The sequence below is a fragment of the Drosophila gunungcola genome (assembly GCF_025200985.1).
Source record: "Drosophila gunungcola strain Sukarami chromosome 3L unlocalized genomic scaffold, Dgunungcola_SK_2 000002F, whole genome shotgun sequence".
Taxonomy (NCBI): domain Eukaryota; kingdom Metazoa; phylum Arthropoda; class Insecta; order Diptera; family Drosophilidae; genus Drosophila; species Drosophila gunungcola.
This window is the reverse complement of record NW_026453178.1, coordinates 125,877-147,058: the sequence shown is the minus strand read 5'-3', so window position 1 is coordinate 147,058 and position 21,182 is coordinate 125,877. Positions and strand designations below refer to the sequence as shown.

The 21,182-nt window shown below is 42.2% G+C and overlaps 5 protein-coding genes across 6 annotated transcripts; 1 reads left to right on the top strand and 4 right to left on the bottom strand.

Moving 5' to 3' along the window:
• Positions 1 to 1,148: 1,148 nt before the first annotated feature.
• LOC128257975 (uncharacterized) lies at positions 1,149 to 3,094 on the bottom strand. The gene is made up of 2 exons (XM_052989322.1): positions 3,015 to 3,094; positions 1,149 to 2,901 (listed from the first exon to the last, which is right to left on the bottom strand). Exons 1-2 carry the CDS (start codon positions 3,015 to 3,017, stop codon positions 1,276 to 1,278), a joined length of 1,629 nt encoding a protein of 542 aa, XP_052845282.1. The 5' UTR covers positions 3,018 to 3,094; the 3' UTR covers positions 1,149 to 1,275.
• A 5,935-nt stretch (positions 3,095 to 9,029) lies between these two features.
• Positions 9,030 to 10,918, bottom strand: LOC128257976 (50 kDa spicule matrix protein). Its single transcript, XM_052989323.1, is given in 2 exon segments — positions 9,030 to 9,222; positions 9,224 to 10,918. Coding segments are annotated over 2 exon segments (1,809 nt in total). The 3' UTR covers positions 9,030 to 9,108.
• Positions 10,919 to 12,012: 1,094 nt separating this feature from the next.
• On the bottom strand, positions 12,013 to 13,084 carry LOC128257979 (skin secretory protein xP2). The gene is given in 3 exon segments (XM_052989328.1): positions 12,013 to 12,414; positions 12,416 to 12,931; positions 12,999 to 13,084. Coding segments are annotated over 3 exon segments (852 nt in total). The 5' UTR covers positions 13,002 to 13,084; the 3' UTR covers positions 12,013 to 12,081.
• An 871-nt stretch (positions 13,085 to 13,955) lies between these two features.
• Positions 13,956 to 14,496, bottom strand: LOC128257981 (uncharacterized). The gene is made up of 2 exons (XM_052989331.1): positions 14,444 to 14,496; positions 13,956 to 14,373 (listed from the first exon to the last, which is right to left on the bottom strand). The coding sequence occupies exons 1-2, from the start codon at positions 14,444 to 14,446 to the stop codon at positions 13,987 to 13,989; spliced, it is 390 nt and encodes a 129-aa protein (XP_052845291.1). The 5' UTR covers positions 14,447 to 14,496; the 3' UTR covers positions 13,956 to 13,986.
• A 3,686-nt stretch (positions 14,497 to 18,182) lies between these two features.
• On the top strand, positions 18,183 to 19,637 carry LOC128257977 (uncharacterized). Of its 2 annotated transcripts, XM_052989327.1 has the most exons (3): positions 18,183 to 18,276; positions 18,430 to 19,276; positions 19,379 to 19,637. In XM_052989327.1, the coding sequence occupies exons 1-3, from the start codon at positions 18,274 to 18,276 to the stop codon at positions 19,495 to 19,497; spliced, it is 969 nt and encodes a 322-aa protein (XP_052845287.1). In that variant the 5' UTR covers positions 18,183 to 18,273; the 3' UTR covers positions 19,498 to 19,637. The 2 variants fall into 2 exon arrangements, with proteins under 2 accessions (XP_052845287.1, XP_052845286.1); XM_052989326.1 differs by having other exon boundaries at positions 18,430 to 19,637.
• Positions 19,638 to 21,182: the final 1,545 nt, after the last annotated feature.

Below are 21,182 nucleotides of genomic sequence, written 5' to 3'. Positions count from 1 at the left end.
AAAGGTCGCAAACAGTTGGTATAGAAGCGAAAAGCGAAATGACTGCCGAAAAAGGCAATCAAATTGCGGAAATAAATCACAATCTCAATGCCGAAACAATAGATCTGACTGTCCAAGTCGATTGTATGTCAAAGCCTGAATGAAAACCTGAACAAAAGAACCGACTTTCGGAAAAAAAAAACTCTAACACAGATCAAGTCTACAGAAACCAAACAATATACTAACCATAACTTAAAACAAGGTACTTAATCCAAATCTTTTGAGAATTTGCTTTTATACAAAGTTTAATAAAGTCATTTTAAATACTGCATTATAGGGTGCACCTAAACTTATTAAGATCATATTGTTCTCGATCCCATTAAGAATAATACAAAGTGTATTAAAGTTATTATATCATTTATACTTCTTAACCTACTTAATTAATTTAGTTTTATAAGTTTTATTATTACCATTTTTTTATATTAAGAAAAAGAATAAATCGAAAATATTATAATATTTCAGTTTATTTTTTTTTCAACAATTTATGTTGAATACATAAATATTTGTAATTAACGTATAATAATGAAGGTTAATACAATTATATGAACTCTGTTAATATAGGTATTTAATGTAGGTCTTTTAATGTTTATATGCATAAGTAAATATGTTAATTGTTTAATCAACTAAAAATTATATTAATAAGACATTCTCTGCAAAGAAATATATATACCCAGTGTTTTATAGGTAAGCGGTCTTAAAGCGTCAAGCAGGCTTGAACTTTTTGAAGATGAGAGTGCGGAAGCATTGACAGAAATAGATTCGGAATTAATTCGATTATATGTCAAGTTTACATTGTTTGCCTAAGCCCACACTTTTATATCTATAATTAGATTGCTAAATTGATTGCCTCTGCAAACACTTATCTGCATTACTTATTAGCTTTGGTGAATCACGGTATAGGAAACTTTAATAAAGTGCTTCCTAAATTTATAAGCTTTAAAGTTCTGCTCTATATAATTGTTATGTGTTTTTGTTTCATTTTTATTGAGGTTTCTTATACTCTCCTCATTTACAACAACATTTAATTGTTATATAAATTATAATTTCAATGAACCAAGATGCCTTCTTACACTACCACTAGTTGCTTAGATTACAAAAAAGAAACACACTTTTGATTTATGGATTCGTTATCGTATTATTGTATTTGTTTGAATGAAAAGGAGGTATTCTAATAGTAGGGTCTGCACTCCAAAATGAGCACAAATCGATCACCTAGTGAAGCCGTTATCGCATGGTTTAGTGGCGGCGGATCACAACGCGCTTGTGGGTCTTGTAGCGGTAGCCATCATCAGCCAGGACATGGGCGGGAGCCACCTCGACGGTGTTCTCCACGGGGGCCAGGTACTCGGCGGAGGGAGCGGCGACCTCCTGCACGGGGGGCAGGTACTCGTTGGACAGCTCGTTCACATCACGACGGTGGCGACGGATCACCACACGCTTGTGGGTCTTGTAGCGGTAGCCATCATCGGCGAGAACGGTCTCGGGGGCAGCCTCAACGGGAGCCAAGTACTCGTTGGAGGGAGCGGCGACCTCCTGCACGGGGGGCAGGTACTCGTTGGACAGCTCGTTGACATCGCGACGGTGGCGACGGACAACCACGCGCTTGTGGGTCTTGTAACGGTAGCCATCATCAGCCAAGATAGTCTCGGGCTCAGCCTCAACTGCAGCGACCTCCTGGACAGGGGGCAGGTACTCGTTGGACAGCTCGTTCACGTCACGACGGTGGCGACGGTAGACCACGCGACGGTGGGTCTTGTAGCGGTAGCCATCATCAGCCAACTCATGGGCGGGCTCAGCCTCAACCTCGACGGGAGCGGGAGCGGCCAGCTGGACGGGGGCGGCGATCTGGACTGGAGCGGGAGCGGGGGCAGCAACCTGGACGGGGGCGGACACTGGGGGCAGGTACTCGTTGGATGGAGCGGCAGCCTGGACAGGGGGCAGGTACTCGTTGGAGGGCAGGTGGCTCACATCACGACGGTGACGGCGCACAACCACGCGCTTGTGGGTCTTGTAACGGTAGCCATCATCGGCGAGAACGGTCTCGGGGGCAGCCTCAACGGGGGCCAAGTACTCGTTGGAGGGAGCGGCGACTTCCTGGACAGGGGGCAGGTACTCGTTGGATAGTTCGTTGACATCACGGCGGTGGCGACGGACAACCACGCGCTTGTGGGTCTTGTAACGGTAGCCATCATCAGCCAGGACAGTCTCGGAAGCAGCCTCAACTGGAGCCAGGTACTCGTTGGAAGGAGCCACGGCCTCCTGCACGGGGGGCAAGTACTCGTTGGACAGCTCGTTGACATCACGACGGTGGCGACGGAGAACAACACGACGGTGGGTCTTGTAGCGGTAGCCATCATCAGCCAGCTCGTGGGCGGGCTCGGCCTCAGCCTCAACTGGGGGCAGGTACTCGTTGGAAGGAGCGGCGGCCTGGACAGGGGGCAGGTACTCGTTGGACAGCTCGTTCACATCGCGACGGTGGCGGCGGACAACCACGCGCTTGTGGGTCTTGTAACGGTAGCCATCATCAGCCAGGACAGTCTCGGAAGCAGCCTCAACTGGAGCCAGGTACTCGTTGGAAGGAGCCACGGCCTCCTGCACGGGGGGCAAGTACTCGTTGGACAGCTCGTTGACATCACGACGGTGGCGACGGAGCACCACGCGCTTGTGGGTCTTGTAGCGGTATCCATCAGCAGCCAGCTCGTGGGCGGGCTCGGCCTCAGCCTCAACTGGGGGCAGGTACTCGTTGCTGGGGCCAGCGATGATCTGCTGCTCCTGGACGGGAGGCAGGTACTCGTTGGAGGGCAGGTGGCTGACATCGGCAGCCACGGCTGCGATCACGGCGAAGGCGACCAGGAAGAGTTTCTGCAAGAAACAGAGGAGGGGAGGTAAGTGGTAAGTGGTACGTGGTACGTGGGCTTAGTCCTTCAGTGATGGCTCGATTGCAAAGCGTTGTCAGCCAGAGGGCTGGATCGTACCATGTTGTCCGTTGAGTTGCTTGTTCACAGCAGTAAAACTGAAACTCTAATGAGGAATACGCAGAACCTTTTGGTATTTATACAGATTCTCCGCTCTTCGCTGGCCATTACAGAGCTGGCTTTTTTGGCCCTCTGCCCGCAAAGACGTCGCTGCCGGCGCAGGCGTCTGTAAATTCGCACGATTTCGGCTTTGGCTTTGGCTTTGGCTTTGTGGAGCTGCGGGTTCTAAGCCGCTCTTTTGCGGCATAAACGCTGCTCGGCTAACACGATCGACGGCGGCTGCGACGCTTACATTCGCACAAACTCAAGCTCGCGATCATTTGATGGCTAAAAAAAAAATTTAATGGCCAAAATCGTTCGCACGGATTCTCTTAATTGTTTTATTTAATCATATGCAAAAGATTTGATGGACATCAACGTTTTGGACAACTCGAGCGCGCGGACACACACATTAGTTCGCATAAACTTGGCTCTCTCATCTTGTTTACACCTCGTTGTATTTTGTATTTTTTTTCGCCTGCCTTGTTTCATTCAAGCCGCCGCTGTATTGCGCTCGATTAAAATTCAAATGATGAGTTATATGTTTCAATCGAATTCGCTCACTTCAATGGATTTGGAGCCCCAGCTGAAAGTCGATTACTTTGATCGCAGCCTCTTCTCTTTGTGGCGATGTCGTCGCCGTTCATTAATCAAGAAAGAGGAACTGACCGAGCGAGGCATTCAATTTTTGGAAATATGATATAATTATGCATGATGCCTATGAATTGTTTAAGTTTGTAAACAGAATGCCGGATATTGTATTGAGAGCCATCGAGAATACCCTCTTGTCGATTCTTAGAATACATTATTTTAAAAGGGTGCAAGCTAAATCAGTTTGGTTTTATTCTAGAGAATTGTTAAAACAATGACCCACATATTTTGAATAATTATACATTTGATTACAGAACAAATACATTCTATATAATTCCGAAACTTCTTTAAGTTTAAGTTAAGTTAAGTTAAGTTGTTATAACAACTTTGTCTATGCATTCAGTAAAAAAGCAAATAAATTATAAAAAACAAATAATCAGCATACCTGCTTTGAATAATATTAATACATTTTTTCAAATATTATTAAGTCATTATATGTAGGTAGAAGTTTGCTTGGAAAGATACAAATTTTGTAATGATATCTCGTCAAATTTAGTTTACAGCTTCAAACTATTATATATAATCCAGTAAGCTAAAGGCCCTCAAATCAATATAATATTTTATGCTTATTATTTACAAATAGAATAAAGTTTTAATAGGTAAAAGTTTATTTAGTTCAAATATCGTCCAACTTCGTCAACAGCTTAGCATTGTTCTATATCACCCAGATTTGACATTTGAGTTGCAACTGATTTTTCGGGCACTCCTGTTTATGGCCTCTCACTTAAGAGTATTGTTTGAAAATTAAACATGGACATGCATGAGATGTTCAAATAAATCAAGTAAAGTTGCCTGCACCAGTATTTAGTTGAGCTTATTTATGAGTATATTTGTTTTTAAACGCACGCTTCAGCTGATAAAAGGGGATTAAATGTTCAAATCAACATTATTTATGCGTTTAGCAGAGGAAGGCAGCCCATCAATTCAAGCCAATCAATTTGTTAAGAGCCAAAGTAAAACGAAGACTGCAGTTGCTGCTCTTCAGCCATGATTAATGATAAATTCAGAAAGGGGGAGTACATGTTTTTTGGCCATATTGCGATGTATTTGCAACATCGAAGCCAAAAGTTAGCCATGAAGCAAGGCTCGTTAGAGGTGCTAAGAACTAATCGGTTCCGTAAAACTGAAGGATAAACGATGACTAACCAGTGCCGATCGATTCTGCGAAATTCGATTTTTGATGGGTCAAAGTAGAGCTGCGAAAGTCAAGGCCATGATCTATGTGTTTGCCCGGAATTGAAGATATCGATGGTGTTTTGGGATGGTAGTAGCTTAGTGAGTGGGTTTGTGCCGGTGATGGTGATGGTGATGGATGGTTGTCACGCGCCACCAATCGGCACCTCATCTCATACTAGCCGACGAAAGTCGAGGCTCTCGGAAGACGGGTCTTTATAGCACCAGTTTGGCTAATTAACGCGGGCCATAAAGAAGTTGGCCAGTATCAAATAACAACTATATCATTTTTCCTATTTCCAAATGCATTAAGATTTAGAGCCTTACAATTCTGGTTTTGTTTTCCATTGTTCGCCTGAGATAAATCATTTCATTTCCTGTGTGTGTGTGCAGCACTAAAAAATAGTCGCAAACTGCGGGTATTAACGAGCTGAATTTATGGCTTTGCCAATTTACATTTTAATCTCTGTCGTTCTAGCATATTCTATAGTTGTGACTTCTATGGTCCAGTTGTCCATAAATGTTCTACACGCATGCTGCCAGTCAATAGATCACGATAAGCCAACGCATCATCGCCGGCTCATCTGCTTATTGTTATTATCTATCAGTAGTTCGGTGAGCCGGTCCGAACACTTAAAAGTTCCATTTCGGAATCGGTGTTTATGCCAAAAAATAGCAAAAAAAATATGCAAATTAGTGAATGGCAGACGGGGTCCCATATTCGCACCATAGAATGGGACAAAAACCCATCATAATGGCCACAGACAACACTAAAATTGTAAGCTCTGATTAAAATACGTAAGCGTGGGCCCCGCGAGTTAGCGTAACCCACAAAAAGAAACCTGGAGAGTGGATTGAATCGACTGATTGTGTTATCGGATAATAAATGGGCACGTTTGATCGGACTCCCCAAATGGAGTTTCCGAAACGCTATATTCCAGATTCAGACTGTCTTCGCAGTCGTCTTTGCTTTGCTTTTGCATAATCCCACAGGTCGCGTCGCTCTGTCTAACAAAAACCATTTCGTGTGGCTTAATTTATGCAAATTCTATTCTAATTAATATTATGGCCATTCGATTTTTTGCGATCTCTATGAGCTTAACAGGCGGCCACTTCTTTCTCGTGGCTGCTACCTTTCCTTTGTCTTAGTCGTTGTTTTTTGGCCGGCAGAGTCACACGCGCTAGTTAATTTAGTTTTCAAGATACTCTAACTGGGCATGTTTTCTGTAGATCTAAAGGATTATTGAATTAAATTTATATACCAAAAAGATTTCAAATTAAACAAAGCTTTATATTCTATATATATTTATATAATAAATAAATAAATGTTGCTTAAAAACATATTCTTCAGCATTTAGGGAGTCTACAAATTTGAATCAATTTTAGAGCTATTTTTATTCTTTCTTTTTTATTCAACTAATTTGTTTAGTATTTATATACTATGTTTAACAAGCAAATGTTTTCTGAAATACTGAGTAAAAATATGTCGTTTTGAAATGATCCTAGCTTCAAACGATCCTTCAAATTTAATTTTTGAAAGACATTATTATTATTTTTTTTACTAAATTGTTTTATAATATTTTTTCTATGTTTAAGATTTATGTGATTCCTGAAATAAAGAGTAAAATCATGTCGTGTTAGAAATACCCTAATCTTAACTAGCCAAGTACACGTTTTAGTCTTTTATGATAAATTTATCGTTTTTTCAGCCTGTGATGCTCTTTTTTAGCTTAACTAAAATGTATGATAAATCATTCTGGAAACCCGTTTTCAAATCGCCCCACTCTCCAGAGCCGGCGACTAGAAAGTGCCACCATGAAGCGCATCTCCAGCGGTCAAAAAAACAAAACAAAACCGAAAAAAGCCAAGAAATATAAATATAAAATAATCAACGCCAAGCAACAGGGCAACAAAAAAGATCTCCGCACACTTTTAACACTCGGCTCGGGGCCAATAAATAATGGATTCGCGTGGCAGCCGAAATTTGGCAAGTTCCTTTCATGTAATTCTGACTCTAATTCTAATTTTGATTCTTATTCTGATTCTTATTCGGAATCTCTTGGGCCCGCGGCTCATCGAGTGGTTTTCTGTTTGATGGCTGATGGAAACATGAGGCTTAAAGTGCGATCGGTCTTGAAAATGTATATTCGGTTGTGGGCTGTCTAAAATTAATTATGTGGCTGCCAAGTGCTGAAAATTAATCATCGCAGCTTGTGGAGCTCTTCGATTTCTTCGGCTATGTTTAACGGATGACGCAAGGCGGCATTACATGGAATTGGATTACATATGATCCCAAAAATTTTCATTAAACGCATATCTAGCTTTAAGTCATCTGGAAAAGCATCCAATGATAGATTCGCAGAAAGAAATTAATAAATGTATTCTCATTTTGGCGCTCATGGCTTTTGGTAATAAACAAAACGGGTTTTATTATAAGGCATTAAATATTCATTTCAAATAAATATGCAAAATCGATGAAAAGTAATTAAATTAAAGTGTTTGTATGTTAAGCTGAACAAACATTTCAAATATATATGTATATTTTTTTAATATTGGAATGGAATCGCTTTCTGACTATTAATTTAAACGGGACTAAGTTTATCAACTTATAACGGTGAAATAAAATTGAATTGAAATTTCGACCAAATATTAATTTGTATGTTTTGTAAAACTAATAATTGTTATTTTAAAGTTTAATTAATTTTTTTTTATTATTATATATTATATCATTTCAAGCAAAGTTGCCGAATAATTTTGTTTTTACTTATTTCATGACCATTGAAAAAATATTATTTAAAAATTGACTTTATTTATGTGCAGTGCAATCTTTTGTATGACGTTAATACCATTTCCTTATTTCAGACTTTTATGAGTTTGTAAGTTAAGTGGGTAATAGAGATTTACAATTTAAATTTAAAAGCCATCTAAAGTTTTCTTCAGTGCTGCTGGAAAATCATCAATTAGATGGCCCGCAATGTTTGATGGCAATAATTGCCAAAGAAGCGGGTGGCTTGCGGATCATTGAACTCGACCAGCACCACGATGAACCCACCACTCACTCGCTTTGCATAGCCACAAGCCGGCGAAATTCGCACAGACATCATCCAAAATTTATTTCTGTAATCAGCGGGCTTTGAATGGCCCAGCGGTCTCCGTTAATTTTATGCCGAGAGCTTCTCCGTAGAGTTTGATCCGAAAGTTTGCCATAAATTATTTTAATTTAATGCTACTTGTAGCCATCTTTTGTTTGCCCTGTTGTGGGTATTTGGCTCACTTAAGCGGGCTAATTTCACCGGTAGAAGTGCGCTGATTTATGGGCCGCAGAGATGAGAGCTTTCTATGGGCCGCAGTATTGGGTCAAGAGCCGACGAGATCGGCTAATCCGCTCTGACCTACAGTCGGCCCGAAAAAAGACGCACATGCGAATAATGGACGGCCCACGTTTGATTTAGGAGTCCGTTCGCTAATGTTGACATTGATTGGCGAATTTGAACATTACTAAGGCCCGCCTTAGTCTGCCAAAAAGTAATAATCATAACAAACAAAACACACAACGCGCAGCCTTTTAGCCATAGGTCACACCAAAAACGGATCCACTGAATCTGTTTGGCCAGCTCACTCACCTCTATGCAGTCAACTGGCCAAGATTTGCTGCCCGGTGAAACAATAGATTTTGTTTTATTTCTATTTTGATATCGGTTGATTGGATTTGCATGAGAATCGAATCTAAATTATTGCATAAATTTATGTCGACAATTCATTTTGTGAAGCCTCTCTCTCGCTCTGAATCTTTATGTGTCTGGGGCTCTGAACAAGTTTTCTTTCCGGATTATATATATATAAAACTTTTCCATCAAAGCTAATGGCTATTGTCATAACATAAACACCCTTATTTATTATCACGTTTTGTCTTATGTAAATACGGGTTGCAAAAGTTCATTTGAGCCAAACAATCCTATAAGAACAGACCATAAATATCATGGCCTAGATTGTATGTTTACTGGTTTAAAATTGGAGTAAAAGCTCTTTTCGGAAAGCTTAAACCGCAAAGCCGTGTAAAATACTCGACAAACTTCAAAGAGACTTTAGGCGGAAACGGAAATGAATACCATATTGAGTGCCTAAAAGTATGCTATACAAAATTAAACAACCTTTCTTTGGCTGCTCTTATAGCAAATGCTGCTAAGTATGATTTAATTTCGAGTATTATATGTTTGGTTTTTTATACAATTTAAAACTCGAAGCTTTGCTTGGGCTTCTGGTAGTGATAGCCATCTTCACGGTAATCGGTGTCGTACTCAGAGGCAGAAGTTCCCAAGTCCGCATTGTTTCGCTTTTTGCATGCTCCTGTGGGATCGGTGTTCTTTGGGAGCCACCACATAGGTAGATTGCCGATTACTGGCTGCAAATCCCAAGAATCCCGGCTGAGCATCGTCATCTGTGTCATCATCGTCGGGTATGAAAACCGAACGCTGATTGGGATTGACCGATACCAAAGCCTGCTGATGATGACCATGATGTGGATCGCTGTAGAAGTTTCCATCGATGATGTTGGTGTCCTGCTGGTTGCCCAAAGCATTTGTAGGACCCTGAAGATTTGGCTGACCAAACACGTTGCCATTTAGCACATTGAGACCTTGGTAGTTGGATCGATTGGGCTGACGTCGATTGAGTCGTGGCACTTGACCCGCCGCCAATTGAGCACCCACAGAGGGATCAAACTGACCCTGGTTGGGAACAAAGGCTCCTTGATTGGCGGCCAACTGAGCTCCTGGATTGGGTCGCTGGTCGGGCACACCCTGAGCTGCTCCAAGTTGAGCTCCCAAAGCGGGATCAAAAGGTGCCTGTCCTTGTGGTCTCTGGTTGGGCACACCTTGGCCAGCTCCAAGTTGGGCACCCAAAGCGGGATCAAAAGGTCCTCCAAGCTGTAAATTGGGATCGAATTGATTTTGCAAAGGCGCCTGAGGGCGTTGAGCCACTGGTGCCTGTCCACCTCCAAAGGATGGGTTAAAAGGGGCACCAGCCGCTGCTTGTGCGCCAAAAGAAGGATCAAATCCTTGACCAGCTCCAAGTTGAGCTCCTCCAGCAGCCTGTTGATTTCCGCCTGCTGCATTTCCAATGGCTCCCAGTTGAGCAGCCAACGAGGGATCCACAAAGAAGTTAAGTCTTTTGTCACCTCCATATCCTCCAAGGCCACCATAACCAGGACGCGATGGAGGACGCTGGCCATTGCCCAGAACAGCCAGCTGGCCACCGGGAATGGGAGCAGGTTGGCTGGCTGGCAGATTAGCTCCAGTGGGGGCCAGAGCACTGGCCGGAAGCTGAGCTCCAAGGGGATCGGAGGGTCCACAGCCAGGTGCCACGTTGCCGGGTCCAATGAACTGGCAATTGGGTCGAAAACCTGCGCCAGTCGGAGCCTGAGCTCCTGTCGGCGCTTGAGCTCCAGCCGGATCCTGTGCTCCTGGCGTAAGTGAGTTCAGCTCCGAGTCCTGCGACTGCACATTGATCTGAGTGTGAGTGTGGAACACCGAGTTGGGGGCACTGGCATACAGGATACGACTTGGCCGCCGACGACGATAAACCACTTGAGTGGCAGCAGGAGTAAATAGATCCCTGTTGTAATCCGTACGAACATGGGGTTTGCTGTGCTTATAGTGGATGTGCTCCGTCTTCACCTCTGGTTTTTTGTCATAGTGATGGTAGTGATCCACTCGCTGCTTCTTTGGCTCCTCATGGTGGTACTCCTTGGGCTGCTCCTTATAGTGTTTTGGCTCCTCATGCTCATCCTCCTTGTGATAGACCACTTCGCTGGTGTGCTTTTCCTTCTTGTAATAAGGTTGGTCCTCCTCGTGGGAATCCTCATCTTCAGCCTCATGTTCCCTGGAGTGATGATGCCGCTGGTGCTTGTGGTGTTTCACATGGGAAACATCGGCCAAGCAGGCGATAGCCAAAAGGCTTAAAATCAGGACTAAGAAGATTTTCTGAAATTTAAAGTATTTAATTAAGCTGAGAACACCAACCCATCGTTGATCTCTCACCATTGCTGAAGTGCCAGTGATTCCAACCAAAAGTGGATGCAACTTTTATACTCTCTACGGACATATTTTGGTTGCATCCCCACATCGAGCCCCTAAAATCAGACCAAAATCGAAAGCGAAACCTGTTGTTGAGCGTGAGAAATCGATTCTGCGCTTTATGTGACCCATTTGTTCTTATTGAATAGCCGCAATTTAAATTCTAATGAATATTCTCAAGCACAACGAAAGTGTCCCGTAAATTTGTCAGATCAAAGCGTTCGAATTTATTGGCCTAAGTGCGCTGCACATGCCGTCGATAACATATGGGTTTCTTGATCTCACTTTTTTGGTAAACGTTTTTGCCTAGCTTGACAACAAGTAACGAAAGCGAAACTCTAGATATTTTAAATTTATTGCATAAGAAATTCTGGAGTTAATTTAGTTTATACCGAGTGTCAGTATAGGTTTAATTTTATTCGATCTGGGTCAGCAGTGATAATTAAAGTATCGTTAAATCTAGAAACGTTGCGTTTTTCACATCTCAGTAAAAAAAATTTATTAAATAGAAGAATACGATTTTTTTCAATAAACATCAAAGTTAATTCTTTTATTGTTGCAGCCCCAGCTTTATTTGTTTTTAAAAGCTTTGAATGTATTTGTTACTTAACTAGATGTATAAAAATGAATAAAGGTGGTTCAGGTAAAAAACTTTTTTTTGATTCTGAATTTAACTTTGAAAACCGAGAACTATTTCCGCATAAATGCATCAAAACCAGCAGATGTTTGCTTATAAATATTTCGCTCCATTAACATCTTGAGGTATTCATGGAAAATGAAGTCATATTAACTTTGGGTCATTCCTATGAGAATTGCATTCCAGTGCTAATTATGCTATTAATATTCATTAATAATGATTTAAGGTTGTTGCTCCTACTCTTCAATTTTTGACATGGTTTTGAATTATTGAGACAACACTCTTTTCCTCATTTGATTTTTCGTTGTTTCTTTAGCAGAAACTAAATCCCCTACCATTCTTGAATAATAAGCCAATTATCATATTATCTTTATGAATATTTTATTGTTGTCGCATTATTTTGATGCTCAAATAAAACTACATGTTTTCATAATTTTTTACTGCGCTTTTATTGTCGTTTTGTATAATCGTCTGACCATAATCATTAGCATTCCTAAGCGCGGTGCTTGAACACACGGCGACGGACGGTCTTGTACTTGTATCCCTGCTGGCTGGCAGCGGGCTGGGCATAGTCGTATCCGGAACGGGCAGCTGCGGGGGCGGAAGCGGCGGCCTCGAACACTGGGCCGGAGGACTCGAAGGAAGGAGCGGGTGCGGGGGCGAAGGATTGCACTGGAGCGGGAGCGGGAGCTGGGGCAGAGAAGCTCTGGACGGGAGCAGAGGCGGCGGCATGATGGTGCACTGGAGCGGGGGCGTGGTGATGCACCTGGGGAGCGGGGGCATGATGGTGCACCTGGGGAGCGGGAGCATGGATGAACCTGAGGCGCGGGTGGCACATAGGTCCTCACTGGCGCTGGGGCAGACTCAGCGGCATGGAAAACTGGAGCTGGGGCAGCCACTGGAGCGGGAGCAGGGGCAAAGGACTGGACGGGAGCCGGAGCAGGGGCAAAGGTCTGGACGGGAGCAGGAGCAGAGGCGGCGGCATGGTGGACTGGAGCTGGGGGCACATAGGTCCTCACTGGAGCGGGAGCAGACTCGGCGGCATGGAAAACTGGAGCAGGAGCTGGGGCAGCAACTGGAGCGGGAGCTGGAGCTGGGGCGAAGCTCTGCACAGGGGCAGAGGCGGCGGTATGGTGGACTGGAGCGGGGGGCACATAGGTCCTCACTGGGGCAGGAGCGGAGGCAGCCTGCTGGAAAACGGGAGCAGGGGCAGAGGCGGCAAAGTGCTGATGCGCCTGGGGAGCCGAGTACGATCTCACGGGAGCGGGAGCTGGGGCATTATAGTTATAGCCCGATTCGGCAGACACACAGCCAACCACAGCCAAAGTCAAGATGAAGAATTTCTGCAAATAATAAAGTATAGAAAACAATCAACTATAATCCTCAAATATATAGCCAGCAGATCCTTACCATTTTCGAAGATCTGTTTGCTTTAGAGGCAACGAATCGAATAATGTCTTAGACCGGCGACTCCTGTTCTTTTATACAAATCTGCGAATTGGCGGTTGCAAACGGAAGTGCTGAGTATCATAAATCAACGAAACGTTTTTCTCGTCGAAAAATTGTTTAATTAGGCAAACAGATACCTCGACCACGGCACCAGATGGGGCTTGTTTTTATCAGTTGGAGGTACGGCACGGAGTTTGGATTAAAAACTCTCATTTTTTTTTGCCTGTCATTTGGAATATAAATATTCATTAGAATACCCATATCATAGCTTTATTTTATTTTTGGCAAAACAATATTATCGCAAACCTGATAGTTTAGTTTCGTGTCAAAGCAAAGAGCTTTTTTAATTCACCTAAGCTTTTGGCAAAACTAAACTTGTGTTTGTATTTAATTTAAACAGTAGCTCGAATCTATTTATAAGTCGATCCAGACCAAGAGGTATCACAATTAACTGGTCATAAACTAGCCGAGTTAGCCGACAAGACATAGAAACTGCTGAGGCTAATGACTTAATGTTCCGCTAACTGGATTGATTGACTGATTGATTAATTGCTCGGGGAAGAGTTCAAGTTCGCGGTTTCGTTCAAACATATTGAGGTCTCAAATGTTTCCTCTAGAGGTTAATGGCTTCGGGGTCCCTTTTTTGCATAGTAACCGTATTTGATTTGAGCTAACGCCCTTAACTAAACAAAGTCTTTGTTTATGTTTCTAAGCTTTCTTTATTGTTTTTTTTTTAACTAATTCGGGAATATGCAAATTGGTGTTATCGAATCGAGACATGCAAATATACACATTAAATGTATTTTTGCATTTCTTTGCTGAGCTGGAGAATTAGCATTAGAATATAGTTGGCGGCGTGGGTTAAACCACAAACCAGTTGACTCGTTCGCTGCTCAGAAATGTGGTTTTATTCTTTCGATTAGGATGATGTTGATGTTGATGATGCATCTTACTGGGGTGGCAGATAGGTGTTGCGGGGTGGCAGATAGGTATTACGTGGGGCAGCCACGGAGATCACTTGTGGAACTGGGCGAGAAATCACTTGGGATGGCGGCAGGTAGGTGTTACGGGGCACAGAAACTGGAACAGGACGAGCAATGGTCAGAAGTTGAGGGGCAGAACGATGAATCACTTGAGGCACCACCCTGTGGGCTGGGGGCAGATAGGTGTTTTGTGGCTGCACCACCGGGCGGTGGATGATCTGCTGCTTAACTCTGGGAACAGAGATCACATGGGGTTGCTGCACCTGCACTTGAGGTGGCAAATAGGTCCTGGACAGAGAACTGGCACCAACCACTCCCAGCAGAGCCACTGCAAAAGCCACAAAGTAAACACGCTGACGGGAGAAAAACTTTCCATTAATCCTGATTTCGCTATTTTTAAAAACAAATCCGATCGAAACCCACCATGTTGATCACTGAAAGTCGAACAATTAAACTGTTTTTTTGCGAGCGAAACATTTGGTATTTATAAGACATTTTGGGTGGAACCCCAAACATATAGTATATCAAATAATATTCTGTTAGAATCGTTTGCATTTGTATGGGTATTGTCTTTTTTGAATGCAGTAATCTGGCAAAATGCCGTTGCGACTGCGACCCATAAATAAAAGGCAATAGTCCAAACACTGGTTCCATGTCTTCAATAAAACAATTACGCGAATCAATATGAGTTAGAATTTTTCAAATTGAAAGTAGCTCGTCAAGTCCATAAAATCCATTTAGGTAGATGCTTTCACTTTTTTTTTGGTGATCATGAGCTAACAAATAAGTAGCAGTAAATATTGTATTTTATTACAAGGTCGAAAACGAAATACTCTTTATTTATTTTCTAGCTAAGAATTGAGTAAGTAATTCAGCTACATTTTTAATTTGGTTAATTAGTAAATTAGCTGACAATATTAAATATTAAAAGTTTATTAATTGTTTAATTTTGAAAAAAAAACACAAAATTATTTCAGTTTTAGTAATTTTGTCAATATATTTCGGTTGCACTTCGGCAACCGTCTTCAGGACAACTATAAAAAAGTTTAAAAATATTTAGGCTTCCTCTGAAACCAATAAAAAAATTTTTAAGGGATAGAGACTTAAGAATTTGCAGAAATCTAAACACCCTTTGCATATAGAGTATATTTTTTTTTAAGATTTATAGCCCACATATTAATTATATGACACCATGCATGCCTGTCTGGCTAAACAACGTTAAAACGGGTTAAGGCTGGGGCTATCTTTGGATCATCTTTAAGATGTAACAAGTCAACAAAGACCAATTTTCTTGAGAACTTGTGGAAAAAATTTTACAAATAAATCATTGTCATGGCTAACTCAAAGTTATTGTATTTTTATAGAAATTTAAAATGTGTTTCATTACAATGAGTTAATAAGATAACTGTCTTGGCTTGTTTTGGATTTAATTTTTTTTCTTTCTTATAAATAAAATATTATTTTATTTTTGAAAACTGCTAATTTAATTTATTTTTAATTTTTATTTTGTAAATATCTTATGAATAGAATTTTATTTTGTTTTTTAAATCTGCTACTTTTTTGTGATCGCAGTTATTTTATGTCGTGATCTGCTGCGTATTGGCCTTAACAGCGTAAGCCGAGACACAAACCACTAAATGTTAACGACAACGACTGCTTCAAAGATTATGTTAAATTATACTTCGAATTTATGTGCTCTTAATGCAGATTTATACAGCCAGAAAGAAATTTTGTTGTATTTTTAATGAACTTTAGCTTTTTGTTGTTGTTGTTGTTTTTGTTGTCGGTTGTTGGTTTCGCGGTTTCGTTTTGTTCGCGCCAAAAGTTGCCAAACATTCAGTAAATATTGGCCTGTAGTTAGTTGGCTGTGTTAACTCTCGGCTTCCGTTGCCAGCGGCTAATTGATGCCCACATTATCGCAGCCCCTTTGAAGATTAATGTCTGGCATTAGGTGGTGGCTTATGCTGGGATTGATAAACTGTTTTCAAAATTATTTGCATGCTTCGGTAGGAATTCGGACTCGGATTCAGTTTCAGTTTCAGATTCGGTTTCGGATTGGGTTATGTCTGGAGAGGGTAACTCACAGATAGGTATGAATAGAACAAACTTGTTCTTAATTATGCCTAATGTGAAATTTATAAACACTAAATTCAAAAGCATTCACCAAACTAATTGAACCGGTTTCGGGATCGGTTCTGCGGCTCTGCAATTTCCGATCCCCGTCATACGAAATCGACGCACGCGTGTTTAGCAGTGCACATATTTGGCTATTTCAACAAAACGCTGAGCAAATACATTGGGTAGAACACACATTTGCGATGATATATATTGGTGCTATATATTTGGGACTGCGACTGCAGAATTCTAAACTCGTTTACCGTTGCGTGGCATTTACCCAGCATTCATCTAATTAAAAGGCAGGCAGAAGCGGTGTTTGCATTTCGGATGAAGTAATCAGAGCTAATTTTTAATATCAGCGGGTTGATGATGATGGCCTGAGAACTCATTTAAATGCCGGAAACTTTGATCCGATCGGGTCAAAACACACATCAAATTCCGACAAATTGGCTGAGTCGCCAACAGTTAAATGAGCCATCTCAAGTTTCCAATGACTATGGCATAACATTTAACAATCACTTGATTGACGACATAGTCCAATTCATGACGTATACCAACTGACTTTGAAATCAGATTTCATCGTTACTAAGACGTTACTATGGATTGCGTAACAAATCTACTAAATAGACTTTAGACCTAAAAACCCCCAAAATTCTACAAAAAAGAACAGCATAAATTTATAATTGCGCAGGTCAACGATCGACCTAGCCAGGTTTGGTGGGAATTCTTGGAATTCAACCATCTTCAGCATCATAACCGAAGAGGAAAATAATATGCATGAATCGCAAAGCAATTAACGCCACAAACTGAAGAGAAAAATTTGTGTGCGATTATGGCTGCAAAAATAAATTGATTTAATTAAAATTCAAATCGATTGTATAACAATCGGGTTTGAGCGTAGGAATTTAAATTACCAACATTAAAAATCAGTTTAAGAGTGCAACTTTTGCGTTTGCGTAAATTGGTTCGTCAATTGGCCCGAACCGGGAACAGGAATCTGGAACAGTGGGTTAAGAGTGTATGGATTGAGTGCTTTGTTTCGATTGCAGTTGTCCTTGCAACGAGCCAAGGCAAAGGTCAGTTTGATGTGCTAACCGGTTCCATCTGATAGCTGACCCTTCACCACTCGGTTGATTCATGCACCTGGATGACGTTGTTGCCCTTCGAGAGTGTGAGTAATTGCAAAAATTCGATAAATTCGAACCACGAGCGGAACTTTGAAGAATTTATGCAAATCCCCCTACGCTCTCTGCTCTCATAAATAAAACATTCCAAATTGGTTTTATTGTAGAACCCCCCATAGATGCGAAATTAATTTATGCTTTTCGTCGCGCTAACCAGCTCGAAACGTGGTTCTAAACTAGATTTATGTGGGGGATCAATTAAAGAGTGCCATTGTCTATGTCGCGGAGTGCGAAGTGGCTCCATCATTGCGATAGGCCCGACGACAAATTGGATGTCATAAGGAAGAGCACCCCAGCATGCTGGCTATCCAAATATTTGCAGATTATCGAGCATGAAATTGCGCACCCATGCGGGATCTCCATTATCCGTGCCCCTCCACTTTGCGATCTATCCCACAGATTTGACCATATTTCACCGGTTTTTCTTGAATTCAAATTAAACTCTTTTCAAACAGCTCACGACGAGACCGCAGCCTCTGCTTTTAACTTATCATACTATATTTTTTAAAGCTATCATTTAGCTTTCTGTGGCTTATGATTTTTATTAGATTCAAGCTCATTTACGTTGGTTCTATTTGGCTCTGCATGTTCTGCTTTGTTTTTTGTTGGCCTGGTCTGGACAAATTCTAAATTTGTCGCCAAAAAATATACAAATATATTACGCCGGCAACAAGATGGACCGTAAGTTTATGGGTGTCGTTCTGAGGGAGCTGTAGTAGAGGCAGACTTAGGCAGAGACGTCAGCAGCAGAAGCAGCAGCCGCAGCAGCCGGTTAACCAACCCAAGCAGGTTCTGTTTAGTTTTCGGGGGAGAAGCTCTGACGAGAAGCTTCTGCCGTGAAATATCTTTGGGCCATCCTGAGGCGCTGCTGTACTATAAATAATGTAGACTCGACCAGAAAAGGCACAGTCACAACTCAGCCTTCGCGGTGTTGAATTGGTTCTGAGCAAAATGGTAAGATCGGTGATCGAGGATCAAGTTCGAGTTCGAGTTCGAGGATCAAGCGCTGCACTCGGTGGTGGATACGAATACCGTGCTGGCAGATTGTGGAATACCAATGGATTTGGGAGCCTGATCATCTGATTGCTCTGTGTTTTGTCTTCCCAGAAATTTCTGATCGCTTTCGCCCTGGTGGCAGTGGCCAGCGCAGATGTCTCGCATCTGTTCTCGCACAGCAACAACCTGCAGGAGGATGGCTACCACTACAGCCCGCCCCGTGCCCCCGTCGTCATTGATGTGCCCTACGTGCCACATGAGTCTGCCCCACCAGTAGTGGTGTATGAGGCACCCAAGCCCAAGCCAACGCCCGCCCGCCCCGTCTACACCGCCCCCCCGGTGGTCCACCACCCCACGCCCGCTGGCGTCCTCAAGGACGATGGCTACCACTACGGCCAGCCCTCGGTGAAGTTCGAGGTTAAGGCTCCTCCCCCACCAAAGGTTGAGTACCTGCCTCCCGCACCCACCAAGAAGGTGTACGTTGCCCCACCACCAGTGTACGTGCCTCCCCCAACCAAGAAGGTCGTTGTGTACACCCCACCCCCACCACCACCACCGAAGAAGGTCGTGTACACCCCACCCCCGACTGGCATCCTCAAGGACGACGGCTACCACTACGGCCAGCCCTCTGTGAAGTTCGAGGTTAAGGCTCCACCCCCACCAAAGGTTGAGTACCTGCCTCCCGCACCCACCAAGAAGGTGTACGTTGCCCCACCACCAGTCTACGTGCCACCCCCCACCAAGAAGGTCGTGTACACCCCACCCCCAACCAAGAAGGTCTACGTCGCCCCCAAGGTCGAGTACCTGCCCCCTGCAGAAACCAAGAAGGTCGTCGTCTACACCCCACCCCCACCACCACCGCCGAAGAAGGTCGTCTACACCCCACCCCCGACTGGCATCCTCAAGGACGACGGCTACCACTACGGCCAGCCCTCGGTGAAGTTCGAGGTCAAGGCTCCTCCCCCGGTCTATGTGCCACCCCCACCAACCAAGAAGGTGTACGTTGCCCCGCCCCCAGTGTATGTGCCACCCCCAACCAAGAAGGTCGTCGTCTACACACCACCCCCACCACCACCACCGACCAAGAAGGTGTACGTGGCCCCCAAGGTCGAGTACCTGCCCCCCGTGCAGAAGGGCTACAGCTACCCCAACGACCCCCAGCCCTCGTTTAACTACTAGGCTGATCCAGCACATTGTAAATACACAGATTAAGTATTAGCCATATTTGTGAACGAATTGTGAATGAGTGGCTTGGCCTTTCGCAGGAAAGCCGAATCCACTTCGAATAAACGTGAAAATAAAAATCTTTCGATTTTAAATTCTGTCTTTTAATATTCTATCTTTAGTGATGCCTGAGCTAATAAGTTTAAATTATTTTAATTTTCTTTCCCATTTTCAAAACAAGGTTGATAATGCGAATAAAAACAGAAGTTATTTTTTTATTTTGTATTGCTCAAAAGTAGTATGAATATAAAAAATAAATTTTATAAAATATATATAATATATATTTATAAACACTCAGTAGAGGTTTAACAAAAAATAATAGCCTAAAAGCTTTTGCTTCTCCAATTAATCTGTAAGGGACTGAAACAAAGCATACTATTCATTCCCGATCTTACAAACTTGGAAAAAGTAATGAGATTATAATAATGATATTGTAATAATGTTATTTATACAATGACTTATATATGCCAATTTAATTGGTTTACTGAAATTCTTCATAAAAATAACTTTTTTTAATCTTAATGATTAATATATGTACAAATTCTAGCCCACAAATTTATTTTGAGTTTTTCCCTGAATTTTATGTTTATATTTAAATTCAACTATTGACAAGTGTTTATAAAACAAAATTGGATGATCAGTTAATATTTAAACTTTGTTACCATTTGCTAGAGACCCTACAATTTAAACATTTTACACTCATTTTTAGGAAGCCTGTTGATATGTTAAACAATTTATTTTACCTTATTGAAATCTAAAAGTATGCAGCCTTTTGTAGCAAACTATACAGAAATGTTATTTTGAATTTGTTAATGAATCTTTTAACGTATTTGTTTTGATTTGATTTTTAAAAAAAATCTTAATTTTCTCCTGAGCCTTTATTCTTGTTTACAGAAACAGTAAATAAAGTTATATTAAAAAGCGAATTCCTTCTAGCATGAAATTCACAAGATAAAATGCCCAAGTTCCCATTAAACTTTACATTAGTAGATTCTAAATACTACCGCATTCCCACAGTAAAATCGAAGTAATTTGTTCTCTGGATAATGCTTATTCCAGTTATTAAAGCGCGATTGTTTTCGATTGGCTTTTGTCTGCCTTTCTGGGGCCAATCAATTAGAGGGTGTGTCTCCACCATTCAGATCCCGTTGGCACTTCACAGCAGGTGGAATTTCCGCCACATAAACCAGCCCAATCAATGGCCGAATGGCTATTGCAATCAATCTTCCGATGTCCACTGAAATGCGTCGCATACTATAATCAATATGTCAGGTTGGCATGGATAAATTGTGCGATCGGCGGCGGATTTGCAGAGCCGTAAAGAAGCCAATGAAACGGAAACGTGTTGAAACGTCGCCTTTATGCGCTTTATATGCTCAACGAATGGATCGGGCAGGGCTGCATAATTGAATCGCTTTGCGAGCCACTCAGATCACGTGGCTGGGGGCAAACACTGATCCGTCAGAATCATTAATTCGAATACAAATCGACAAACAAATGCGCCTGAGACAAAGCCAACGCACTGACACTTGACCCCACAAAACAAGTCTTAGCCTTGGCAATGGCGGTGTGGATGTGGATGTGGATTTGGGTGCCGATGTGGTTGGAGATGGAGATGGAGATGTTGTAGCATTTCGAGT